The sequence below is a fragment of the Daphnia carinata genome, chromosome 5, assembly GCF_022539665.2.
Source record: "Daphnia carinata strain CSIRO-1 chromosome 5, CSIRO_AGI_Dcar_HiC_V3, whole genome shotgun sequence".
Taxonomy (NCBI): Eukaryota; Metazoa; Arthropoda; class Branchiopoda; order Diplostraca; family Daphniidae; genus Daphnia; species Daphnia carinata.
The window spans coordinates 1,508,116-1,521,218 of record NC_081335.1 but is presented as its reverse complement, the minus strand read 5'-3'; the positions used below and the strand labels follow the sequence as shown (position 1 = coordinate 1,521,218).

General features: G+C 40.5%; 2 protein-coding genes across 2 annotated transcripts; one reads left to right on the top strand and one right to left on the bottom strand.

The window, feature by feature from the left end:
- The first annotated feature begins 1,353 nt into the window (after nt 1–1,353).
- Nucleotides 1,354–2,770, top strand: LOC130696838 (protein seele-like). The gene is made up of 5 exons (XM_057519962.2): nt 1,354–1,645; nt 1,778–1,893; nt 2,083–2,118; nt 2,210–2,383; nt 2,453–2,770. Exons 1-5 carry the CDS (start codon nt 1,510–1,512, stop codon nt 2,636–2,638), a joined length of 648 nt encoding a protein of 215 aa, XP_057375945.1. The 5' UTR covers nt 1,354–1,509; the 3' UTR covers nt 2,639–2,770.
- On the bottom strand, nt 2,711–11,202 carry LOC130696837 (uncharacterized). The gene is made up of 4 exons (XM_057519961.2): nt 10,545–11,202; nt 6,085–6,702; nt 5,822–5,999; nt 2,711–3,420 (listed from the first exon to the last, which is right to left on the bottom strand). The coding sequence occupies exons 1-3, from the start codon at nt 10,633–10,635 to the stop codon at nt 5,905–5,907; spliced, it is 804 nt and encodes a 267-aa protein (XP_057375944.1). The 5' UTR covers nt 10,636–11,202; the 3' UTR covers nt 2,711–3,420; nt 5,822–5,904.
- Between the last annotated feature and the right edge of the window lie 1,901 nt (nt 11,203–13,103).

Here is a 13,103-nt window from a genome sequence, read left to right as displayed (position 1 = left end):
GAGAACCAAGGGGAGGAACATCATCTGAAAAAAAAAGGAGGGGGAGAAAAACAAAAGATGTGAAGAGGCGGAGAAAACGTTTTTTGGCGACGTCAAAATGAATGATGACCACACCCCAAGGCCATGGCGTTTTCTTTTTGAAAATGCCATCTGCAAACCGAGTTCCGGTTATTTTACCACCCTTCCCCCCCCCTTTTAATACACACTATACTTATATATAATTAATGTGATATCATCAAGAGAATTATTAATAGCATATTTACAGTGCGAATTCTATCCAACTTAGTTTCTCATTTACATTTTTTGGAGTAATTTGTAAAAGAAATTTACATATGACGTCAGAAAGTTTCAACTTTGACCTTATCATCGTCGCATTACGTGCGCAAGCGCGAGGCTTTAACCACTGTGAAAAGAAAAATAAAAGATGGCAAGACGTCGCGCATGCCAAAGCCAGACGGCTTCCGAACATTTATCCTCACCATATTACATCGACCACCGTGTTCTTTTTTCTTTTTATTTTCCCCTTTTTCCTACCCACCATCTCTCTCTTTTTCCTGTATTTAGTTCTTCCTTCATCGTTTTCTTCCGTTTCCGTTCTGATCTCTTCGGCGCTCATTTCAACCTCGTTACTCGATTACATGCCCGATGTTGCTATACTCTATACGTGTATGTATATATATATAGAAAAGAGTTTCCGCTTCGCACAGGCTGCCTCTTACTCTTTAATTAGAAATACGGAAGCAAAAAAGATGTGATTACAAAAAAAAAAAAAAATGTGAAGCACATGGCTCAATCTTACATGGCGCCTACAAACGAAAAAAGATCCCCTCCATTTTTTTTTTATTGTATCGGCGATAGCAATCTTCGACGAGTGCTGATGATAATGGCTCTAGATGGCTGGGTCAAAGATGTCAAGATCCTTCCATTTTTTTTTATTAGAAATAATCCCTTCATGGATGGTGATGATAATGACAAGCATTTGAAGAGGAAAGTTTCCCTTTTGTCCGTTGCTTTGATTTATGCATTTCCTGTATCGCGGCCAAACGATAGATCCCGTCTGACGTCAATTTAGAGCTCCATCCGTTCTTGGTGTCTCAGCGGCGATGCTTTTACTAGAGGATAAGAAAAGCATTACGGAATTTTCATTGCCTAGTTCACGAGACAGGAAGTAAAAAGGATGATGGTAGGATATTGACGCAATTTTTTTTTTTTTTTTTTTGTCGCTGGCTGTCTTTTTTAGCTGAGGACGTGTGATGTGTCTTTTAGGTGAATTTTAAGACACGCCCCTTTGACAACGTAGTCATAGTAACAACGTCTGTTCTGACAGCTTCGTGTTCAAACCTGATTCGCCCGATCGACTCCTTCCAGAATTTCTATAGTTTTTCTTTTTTTTCTTCTGTGTTATACTCTGTATTCTTCCGTTATTAGTTTTTCGTACGTTATCTACAGTTGTTGTTGTCTTTTCTTTTTTCTCAGTTTTATTTTGTATTTTTAGTTACAGCTTAGAAAATGAATCTGGTATCTGTGACTTGTTTTGTTTTTGCATTTATGGTTGTCTTAACGTCCGCTAATGAACCCAACGATTACACAAATGGAAATTTTGCCGTGCCGGACGTTCCCAAAAGAGAGATACTGAGATGCATGGGTAAATTTATTTACATCAGCATTCATGTTGATGCTATCTTTGTTTCTTAGACTAGAACTTATCTCGTTTCAATTTGATGCCCATTGTCTTTCAATACTAAGTAGTCTCATTAATCATTTACCTTTTTTGCAGTGTGTAAAGCATTGGTGGATGAAGTAGAAATTGCTGTTGACAAGGTTGACCCGCACAAGAAGGTTGATATGGGCAGCTTTAGGCTTGATGGACAAGGAAATGTCAAACAGAACTTGGTAAGCCAAAAACCTCACACTAATAAAACTTTTCCTGTTTGTAGCACTTTTACTTCTCTATAAACTTCTATTTTGTCATCAAGGACAAGGAATGAAATGATTTCAAACAAATTAACTTTCTGTTTCAAAACACCATTCATGTTATTTTGTTGGAAGAGATAACCAAGAGCCACCTATCGTTTGTTACAGGTACCTTACGCCCGAAGCGAACTTTTCCTCTCGGAGGTCAGTACTTTTTTCTTTTCTACCAAATAAAGTATTTCGTGCAAGAAGTAAGGTGTGATGTAAAGATCTCAACTTAACTCTTACAATTTAGGTGATGGACAAAGTATGTCCCATGTTCAGAAATTACGTGGTCGCCAGCTACAAAGCCACTGGCATTCCGACACTTTTGAGAATTGAAACTCCAGATGGCAAAGGAATGAATCCTGAGATGAGCAACGTAAATATCGTGCCCAATCCAGAAGTCAACGAGCAGCTGTCTTCCTACGTAAGATTATTTAAAATTAAGTACCAAGCATACTGCAATGTTCAACTTCACTGATTCGAACATCTCTAGTGTCAAAGTTTGGTGGAAGAATTCGAAGACGACATTGTATCCATGTTTGCCAAGTCCGAGAAGCAGCTCCACGAAAAACTCTGCGTCACTGTTGCCGAAGTGTGTCCGAAAGATGCCGTCCCCGATGCAGACGATTCCAGTTCTGAATCGTCTGACGATTTTGATTTTGATCGCGAAGAATTGTGAATTGCCACTGCAATCGGCGATACAAATGACGAGACGTGGAATATCAAAAACATGACCAATCGTCCCACAATGTGCTGTTGCTCTCGTTATTTAATGTATTTTTTGATCGAATTATATAGGATTATAATAGTTTAGAGATTTATATCCATGAAACAGTTTGAAAGTTTAGGAAGGGGTAAGAATAGGGTTAAGGGCAGGGTAAGAGAACAAATAAAGGTAAGCCGAAGAGAGATCATTTCTTTTCTTTGTCTTCTTCTCATTACAAATGACAGGTAATGTAAATATCGAGTGAAATTGGGGCACGTTATAATATATATATGCTTGAAATTCTATAATGCGTGTAGTAAACATCGATACACAGGTGAGGAGAGGGTAAACGGGAGGGCGGGCGGTCGAGGTTATTGTTTACTCAAGGTAAGGTTTGAATGTTTTGAAACAAGAGCTATAGGATGTTGTATATCGACACAGATATGGCAATTAACTCTTTTTGATCAAGTTTACGTAATCCCAATGTTGAAACGAGAGACAAGTAAAACGGGTCAATAAACGGGAACGGGGAAAATATGAAGAAAGAAAATGATGTGGTAAAAGGGGAGGAAGGAGGAGTTGAGAATGTGCGTCATGACGCACCCAAGTCTCGTCTTCTTTTTTTTTTTTTTTTTTTTTTTTTTTTTTTTTTTTTTTTTTTTTTTTTTTTTTTTTTATTTTTTATTTTTTTAAATTATTTTTCAGCAGCCGCATTATCCGGTGTCGTCATTCCGTGGTATTCATTCCGCAGTCGTCTGCATAGGACGGGAAAAAAAAGAAGAGAAAACGGCAGGTTAGTTATCGAAAAATGCATAAGCAATTTGCCCGAAATTGGCCCTTTCTGTCATCGTCACTTGTCGCATAAAAATGCGTGGGCGGGCTAATCAACACACGTATCATCCACACGTAAACCATCCATGAATGTTCACGATGATTGATTCGTCCTATCTTACTTCCGTTCGTTTTCCCTCCCACTCCATGGTCGACACTTGATGGTAAAATCTTGTTATCGTTTTTTTTTTTTTTTGCTTTTTGAGTGCCACATGTATATGTGACACTCCGGAACGGGATCGAAGCCATTACATTTCGAACGAAAGGTGAAGAGGAACTCCAGATTAGAAAGCCAAATGGGTCGAACCAAACCCAAAGCGGATGGCACAATAAAAAAAAAAAAACAACAACTTTTGCTCTCCTCCACTTGCGTCTAACTTTAGCCGCTACGGGTTGCCCATACAAAGTGCCGCGTATGTCATCTAGCGGGGGTAGGAAAGTCCTCTTCACAAAGAGATGGGCAATTACAACTTAAGTCATATAGATTACGATCACAATGGGAGAACACCACGCCAAACGATTGCACCCGTAAGCGAAACGGGTTGTCAAGTGTGACATGTCACCAAAAAAAAAAAAGATTTAAACACGAAAGATTGCCCGCGACTCGCACGTTTCTCATTTTAGCTTCCTTTCGCAATTTCTCGCTGTTGACTTGTTTTTTAGTTTTCCCTTTTTTTTCTGAAAAATATTTGCCGTCTTTGTCTGTGGCGCTAGCTGTGAAGACGACAATATCCATAAACTTGGTTGAATGAAACACATCGCTGCTCTTGCCAGGGTAGCTGCTATCATCCAATCTTCAAGTAAACTATCGAAAGGTGGAAAATAAAATTGAACCGACGACTAGAAGACGGGGTACGCATTGCTGGCGGACAAATTCCATTTCTAAAATCGAGAAAAAAAAAGGCATACTGTCGTTAAAAACAATGTACAGAAAGCGGAGACGTTCTTAACTTCTATGATGACTTGCGTAACGATCCTTGAATCGATTCCAGGCTACGTCCATAAAAAGTCTCAATATTGATCTGGGGCTCTTCATCCAGTTGGACGCTTCCTATCGGCCTCTTTTGTTCTGAAAGAAAAATCAACAACACGCGTATTTTGTTCAACTAGCCCACTAGCTTTTTCAAAAAATCAAACTGCCGTGAAGCGTTTGAAATTTGGCGCCGGAAACAGGTGATTTCATGGACGATCGACCCTCAAGCGTTTCTTTTCACAGTCTGAATCCGCTTGAGGGAGGGGAAAAAAGTGATATCCAATATCAAGAAGGGGATATTGCATCGTCCGTTTTCCAGACACGCTCACAAACAGGAGACAGACTGCTGTGACCTCAATGAGAAATGCTTTAAGGTTGAATGAATCGACAAGGCCAGTTGGGTGACCACCACCAGACGATTGCACTTGATGTGAAGGACCCTTCGCTAAGTTTGAGGTTGCCCGGCTTGAGTCGATGGAACGGTTGATGGACGCGTACAAAAAAAAAATGGGCGAAGGATTAAAAGAACTATTTCAGCGTCACATGATTTACCTGTCGGTGTAGATTCACGCACAAAAGCTTATAACGATGAAAGGGGAAATATGCCAGAGCGTCCCACACCCAGATTACAATTGGCATTGAGATTTTAAAAGAAATGTGTTTTCGTCGATCAAAAATTAATTTTAATACTTTTTTTAGGCTTTAAAAAAAATCCGCTTCGCCCGCAAAGTGTCGGTTCGTATTGCCCCAACAGCCCATTGCTAGCGCTTCCATCGATCTTGGTAAGCACTTACGGCTGTGTGCCTCGACTCATCTGTCGTCTCCTAGGACGATCGAGCGGAGGTCAGTAACGAGTAAATTGGAGAGCAAGAAAAAAATATGTAGCTCGGGGATGGATAAAAATGTTATTACCGATTTCTGATTAGATGAAAATTTCAATTTACTGATGCTAAAACTAGCGCAAAAAATGGACAGCGCGAATTGATAAGGACAACTAATCGTCGTATAAAATACCATTGATTTGTTCGATCAAGTAACGGTTCTTCGCTTTGGAAAATTATTCTTTTAAATATTTTTCGCTGTTAACTCTTTTGCAACTGTGTGCGTCATTTCACTGATCGTTGCCTCGGGAAACCCGTACGGATGAAACCCCCTGGCCCAGATTCCGATCTCGTTCGCATCGATAAGTTTGCCTTTTCTTCTTCTTTTTTTTTCCGCTTTTAAATCAAGACAATTTCAAAAGCAAAACCCCCTTTTAAACCTAAATGCTACATCGCTTTTCTACTTGGATGTGATGGTGGATCTATAGGACAAAAGGTCCGTTTGGTTTTCCCTTCGCACAAATGATTTACCTGTATATTTTTATTTTTTTTTCAAAGTCGTTTTGTTGTTGTATTTTGTTCCATCTCGGTTTTGCAGGCGGGTAGGTAAGCAGCTAGCACAGCGAATGACACTGGGCTGGATGTAGTAAGCCCTGTGCGATGCATTTCCTCATGCAATTTGGGCTCCTTTTCATTGACTGACGGCGAGCTATGAGATTTCCAGAAAATGTTTAAATTATTCAAAGAGAACTGCCAAAGAGAGAGAGAAACTCAAAGTTAGACGATAAACTAACCGGCTTGCCGCAGTATTTTCTTCAATAGGGCTTCCTTTTGCCTGTTGATTTTGTTGATGGCTGTGTGGAAACCCAAGAGGGGCAGAACTCTCGGCTCAGCTGAGTCTCTGCTGATGGCCGACGAAGGTGACGCAAGTACCTCGTCGCTCTCTGTCGAAGATAATGGCGAAGAAAGAGGAGCTTTCGAATTACGTTGCTGTTTTGGACGATGTTTTTCAGATGACGGATTGTATGACGACTTAGATCTTTTCATCTCGCTAGTTGGTTTGCCGTAGTACTGTCCGGATTCATCGTCCACTAGTTGATCCGATTCGACGTCGTAGACGTCATCCTCGTAAGGACTATCAGCAGCCATCAGTTCAGTCCTGTGCTGCTTCGGCTGGTGTGGCTCCTGTTGCTGTTTTTCCCTGAAATTGGACACTGTTGCAAAGATTGGCGTCGCTGGCTGTTGTAGCGCTACCCTGGATGCCACCCTGTCATCATTTACAGCCGCCATGTTATCGTTGTCCTCTTCGGAGACGCCATTGTCCAGGATCGAATGCAACTTGCGAGCCACTCCCGCCAGCTTGAAGTCGTTCCAGATCCATGGCTGCTCTTCCATTACTTCCTCATTGATGTCTACAAATAAAAAAAAATGGACAAAAAAAAATGAAAAAAAGTAAGTCGAGATCACCTTACTTTATGGAACACTCCTACAAAGCGCAGTATGATCGTCTATTCTACAATAAAAGCAGATGAAAGAGACGATCCATCACGGGATTGCACTTCACTCAGCTATTCGAGAGAGAGACTTAATTCCATTTTCTCGGAGGTCAATTCAGATTGTACCCCATTAAATTATAGATTCTTCTCCTACCCTCCCCCTGTTTCGTTACGCCACAGACGTAAAAGATGGATAGTTCCATTTGTGTTTCATTGCAATGATTACTTGATATAGTAGCGTGTTCGTCACTAGAAAATAAAAAGCAAACAGAAAAAAAGAAAACATTCCTGTCCTTTTTTTCTTATGGACGCAAATAAAGAAACATCCGGTGCCAAAAGACAGGGCTTGACAATCTTGAAAGAGAGTGCACTTTGGCCATGTACTTAGACCTGTGGACATGAACCGTTACAACATTTATTTTCAAAGGAAAAAGGGAAGAGCTAATAGGCCTCGCTCTGAATGTGTTCGATCCACCAGCCATTACATTTTGATCCACGGGTAAGAATAAAAGGTTATACCGAAAATTTCAGATTTAATTTAGTGTTTGTCTTTTAAATCATTGGTATTCAAGCCCGTCAACGGGAGAAATCAGGTTTCAAGTTTCTGATTATATTTTTACTTGCGTGGGTGTATAACAAACAGGGGGAAAAAGGGATCAAACTAGCAGTTAGGGCTTCCGACGTTGATTTGTTGGGCAATTGGGTCTCTTTCTATACAATCGTGGGAGAGCGGACTAGCCGTCCATTACCGATTTCATCCATTTGGTGAATGAATCCGTAGATAATCGAGGGGGCGTCAACAGTTTAGGCCGAGTAAAATATAGCGGCCAACAACGTCTGGCAATCTAACAAGAAATCAATGAAATCCCAAATGGAATTATCTTTAAAATTCGCTTTTTTGCGGTCCCGTTTCCTTGGCAATTTCTCTCACGGGTCACGCATTCTTTCATTTCTAAATGATTGCAGCTCGTTAAGACTATTGTTACTATTCATACACAACAAACGGCATCATATTGATTTATTTGCTGCTGCAATTTTTTTGAATGCCCATGAATTTTACATAAAGTTCATGCATCTTTTTTTGTTTGTTCGTTACGTTTCAAATTTCTACATACATCCTCGTAAAACTAATCCGCGCTAATTAATTTGTTTTTTTCTTGACTGTCAAACGCAAGCTCGTATGACGTTCATCACGTCTGCTTCGTGTGACTTTCGCACGAGTTTACATCCTGCACGTTATCCAACGTTTTCTTGACTCTCTTTAAAATTTGAACAACGAGAGATCTAAAGCGCATCTACAATTGTACGTGGGCATCGAAAAGTCCAGAGTTCCATAAAGTTCAAACCCCGAATTTCTAGTACACACAAACTTGGATATCTCTGTGTCTTTCAGATCCAAGTGTAGTTTGTGTCGATTGTGTTCTTCTAACCACAACTGAGGACTCTAACGATCCTAGACAAAGGATAACAAGGCGGTACTGGAACAAATCAGGATAGCCTCATGAAAAACGCGCTAAATGAGCTGAGCTGTTGAAGTCTATTCAATTAGAGGTTGTTCCCAAAATTATGGGACGCAGTCTCGGCAGCCGATTGTAGCCGCGTATAATCCAACGAGTCAGAGAGCGATGGGCCTGTAAGGCAAACTGGAAAATCAAGTCTAAATATGGGATACCTCTCCAGAGGTCTACGTGCCATGGTTGAACAATACATTTCAGATATATACGCAGTAGCCCTAATATGAACAAAGATTGGAAACTGGCGTTTATCCTAATGTCTTTTCTGCGCCGCTACATCGCAGACGCCCACGCAACCAACAAAAATATTTTTCTTTATTCAAGTTTATATATTTACTTTCTTCGTGGATTTTCTTCTCTCTACAATCTTTGTCCGGTGACACGCAAATCTTGTCAGGTTTGGTTTAGATCTACGGTAAGATTCAGTGAACTTACAACCCTCTCCTATCCAGGGATCTTGATTACATCAAACCAGTAACCGTCTCAGCCAATAACCTTTTGCCCATAAACACATGACTTGACGCTACCAGGCAAATGACATCCCCACATATTCCGCTTGCCAAGTGGGGCCTGCAGTTGGATCCTTTACCATCCCCCCCCCCCCTTCTTGTTATTAGAATTTTCAGCTGTCACTTTTTTCACACCCCAATGCTCGCCTCAATAAAACATTTTCTACGTAATAATTTAGTCATAGTAAGGGTCTTGTTTCATCGAAAAGTTTTCAGCCTATACGTCACGCAATAAAACACAGACGCAAATTAACATTTTTTTTTTTCGTTTGCTTTTCAATGGTCTTTGTTCGAAAAAAAAAACCATCCATCCGGTATTGAATTTCATTTCAAATGGACACGGTCGGACGATTCGCCGCTGAAAGTTTTGATTGCAACGATCATGACGTACGTGAAAATACGTTTAACAAGGCCGACTATTTCAATGTTTTAATTTTAATCTTTAGTTTCCACACGGTGAACTGACATACGAGAATTATTCAAAGCAAACAGTCGACCTGTGCAAGTTTATTCGATGTAAATGGCGCGCAAGTTTTGGCAGTGAGTGCATGAGCTTATTATGGCCTATTCAGGTGGGTATTTTAGCATTACCACCAGGTAAAGTTTTTGCTTTTGAATAGTTCAGGGGCACTGATCGACTGGCAGAATGTGCGTAGGTGTGTACAACGTCTCATCGTTGGCATAATTACATGGAATGATGTACGTGTGCAGGTGCGACGTATTTTGCACACTGAATAGGATGCCCCCCCCCTGAATTGAAATGTTGCTTCTTTTCACTCCCAATATTCAAATGATAAAAAAAAAATCCTTTAATGTGCAACGAGTACGAGAAATATTGAAACACAAAAGAGACAAAGATACACATGTGTTACGGTATGCAGATGGCATCGTGTTAGGCGGACTGAAAAATGCTCCATCGTTAATGAGAAGACATGGATGCTGAAACTCGCACAAGTAATCAGTATGCCTACTAACTAAAGCCTAATGAGAAACTTGAGGAAGGTGTCAATGGCGTGATAAAAAGAACGTGAATATAACGAACGCCTCCTGCTTCTTTGTTGCAAACCCACCCCCTCTTTCTATTGTTCGTACCCATTGAAAAATTGGAATAGCCCGACATTTCACCTACAATTAAGGTTCGCTATTAAAAAAAAAATAAGGCTTAGTTTGAACTGCCATTTGCAGGCTGGTTCAATAACAGTGCACGAACCTACTAATTTACCTAACATGTTTGAGACGTGCAACACGCAGTTTTGCTTTCCCTCGAAAGTAGTCACACATATTTATGCCCAGTTCTTTACAACTGCATTCTTTTAATTCGACCCTAAATGATGAGTAAGCAAGCTAGGAAGAACCGTACATAGAATGATGTAGTATAGCGTGCGTGACAAGACGAGTGGAACCGTTGCCTGGTGCGCATAACAAGTCAGAAAGGAAACATCTCTCTGCGTTCTAAATTTTCTTGTCTCAATCCATTTTAACGAGTCGACGGTTTTTATTTAATTATGCTTGTTGATGTCGAGGAAAAAGGGGAACCCATTTGATGTTGCATGAGGAGAACAAACGAATCGTTTCAGCAACGACTGATCCACCTAACATTTAATTTAGGCTACTCTTTGAAAAGGCTTAAGTTTGAAGAACTTAAAAGCTACATTCAACCTAACGAGATATTCGGCGATCGAAGACGAACACGGCAAAAAAAAAAGGAAATAGTGTTAATTAAACTACTTGTTACCTGTGGAGGAGCCGATGTCGACGCAACAGCAGACAGAGATGACTGTCAGCAGCATCCAGCAGGAGTGAAGGGTCCAACCGAACAACTGCATTATACGCGAGACGTGTGTGTCGATTGCTGTTTGATGTGCCAAGATTACTAGAGATAGGGAAACTTCTTTTTTTCCCCCTGAGCTTGTATGTAATTGGCCCTTTTGTTTGTCAAAGCGCTTCCCTCCCTGTCACGGCTTTGGATGGAGTGCGAAAAAAAAAAACGTTGAGGACTGACAATCAAGAAAACACTTGTTACTTCCTACTTTTCTGCCCTTCTTTTGAATGTAAGTGAAAGAGAAACGACTGTTGTAGCAACTGTAACCGTCAGCGTAATGTCAAATGGGTGAGCCGTCGACGAGGAGGACTTGTCTTCTAACAGAGACCGTCGACTGGGAAGCTATTCGTTCCGATAGCGAGAGAGTATGCACACTATATAAGCCCTCCACCGTATGTTACTAGACTCTTCTGCTCCCGCGCGCCGTTTTCTGCTCTGGCTGCGGTCAGTGCGTTCGCTGCCAGTCGGAGAAGGCAACAGTTAGTGCGACTGCTCCGTGAGTGCCAACCGATGTTCCCACCTTCTGAGTCGTATAGCCGCGCCGATGACGTTCTTTATCGCACGTAGACACCCCCCATGTAATATTAACAAACCTTAGGTGAAAAAGGAAAAAAACCTATCTATATATATATATATGATCTCCATCAAGCGTAAAAAGTCAAGGAGTTTCAACTTATATGGCTAAAACCTTTCATCCTATTTCCCTGATGGTGGTCAAAATGCAATAGCCTCTTACCTTGTGTGAATAGGGGGGGCTCTAAATCCAAGTTTACTGCACAAAACAATATGCTAAATGATCTTTCCTGTAAATGGCCCATTATCGAAAAGGACAACTTTTTGCACCTTACTACACCAAAGAAACGAAAGCAACTAAACAAATTCTCTAAAAGGGAATGGGTGCGATAAAGGATATAGCTTTCTCGCCCTTCCTCCCCCTTTTTTTCTTATTACGTAAAACTGGCAACTTCTATGCCACATATGCACGCAAAAAGCGCATAAATTTTTAACCGATGTAAAGCTAATCTTTTAGTACACGTTCAACGTCGGCTCTGCTTTGTATCGCATAGAAATCGGTCAAAAAAAATCTTCGAGTTCTATTGCCAATGCAAATCGAACGGCGGTGTATTTCCATCGCCAATTTGCCTAAATGACAAGTATAAGTAAGTGTTATAGAAGCTTCTTGGGTACAGGATGTTCTAAAGAATTTTAATTTCCCTTTAAAAAAAAAATGTTTTCACATTGAGGGAGAATTTGCCTGATATCTTACGCTCGTATTCCGCAGGATTTCAAAATGCTATTAAAAGGTGGAAGTAAATGCCCAGCAGGGCCGGAAACGAATAATCGCCGCTCTATCATCTGACGAAAAGTCTGTGGAGAAAAAGTTGCAAGTCAAAACTTTCGCAGGCCGGGTTCTTTCATCCATTATAATTTTCGTTTAAAGTTAGCTGATCTTGATGGAGGGAGGAAAATATGTTCTCCACGAACTTAATCACCATCTATAGCGATAAAAATAAAACTTGGTGAGGAGTTGGTCTTTTTTATACATTCGAACATCTTGTCGAATAGGTGTCACTATGCATTTTAATTTTCCAAGTATTTTAATTATTCAACAGTTTCAAACTAGTGGGCATTTCTGACTTATTCTAGCTGTTCCCTGAATGTCACGTTTTGACAAGCTTTGGGAACACGGGCATGAAGGTAGGAAATAATGATTAGGCACACCTGACGGAGCATCAGCTAATCACACGGGCATTATGCTGGTTACTGTGGAAATCAGAGATTATATACAAAAGATAATTACTACCTGTCTAGTGGCTTTAGCTCACGTGAGTCAAGAGTTGATGAGAAATGATGGCTTTCAACATTACTATTAATTGCCCATCACGCTTTATACACATCATAGCTTAGTTTACTGCTTCAAAACACACGAGCATCCGCCCCAAACATCTTCATGCCAAATTTTGAAGTCAACAAATTACAAGGAAAAAACCCGAGCTAATAACAATGTTTTGGTGAGCAGGGTAAGGCTCCTGCTCCTCAACTCAGCCCATAAATACGTACATTATGCATACATATCATCAGGAGGTGAAAAAGATATATACATATTTGTTTTTCAAGTTTGTTGTCTTCCTTCTTTGTTCGGATGAAAAGTTGCATCGTTTTGACAGGACGACCTCGTCCTCGTTATCTGCCTTCGACTTATGACGTCTTACACCCAAAGATGTTATAAGTAAAAGAAATGGGGCAAATGATAGTTGGTTTTGTTAAGACATGGCATGTTCCCTGGTAACTTTTAATTAATTACTCTGACCAGCAGAACATATATACGTTTATGTACACAGGTCCCTTTTTTTTTGGATGTGTAGCGCCTGGTATGATACCTCCTATTTTCCATCCCGTTCTTTTTATAGTCCTATATTCACTTGCCTATTGTCTGACACTCCCCCCTTTGGCTTATGAGTCCATTAAGTG

Coding starts and splice junctions, on each gene's coding strand:
- LOC130696838 (XM_057519962.2), top strand. CDS start 1,510: ATGAATCTGGTATCTGTGACTTGTTTTGTTTTTGCATTTATGGTTGTC. Junction 1,646..1,777: donor AGAGATACTGAGATGCATGG/GTAAATTTATTT, acceptor CCTTTTTTGCAG/TGTGTAAAGCATTGGTGGAT. Junction 2,119..2,209: donor GCGAACTTTTCCTCTCGGAG/GTCAGTACTTTT, acceptor CTTACAATTTAG/GTGATGGACAAAGTATGTCC.
- LOC130696837 (XM_057519961.2), bottom strand. CDS start 10,635: ATGCAGTTGTTCGGTTGGACCCTTCACTCCTGCTGGATGCTGCTGACA. Junction 6,703..10,544: donor CGACATCGGCTCCTCCACAG/GTAACAAGTAGT, acceptor TTTTATTTGTAG/ACATCAATGAGGAAGTAATG. Junction 6,000..6,084: donor GAAAATACTGCGGCAAGCCG/GTTAGTTTATCG, acceptor GAAATCTCATAG/CTCGCCGTCAGTCAATGAAA.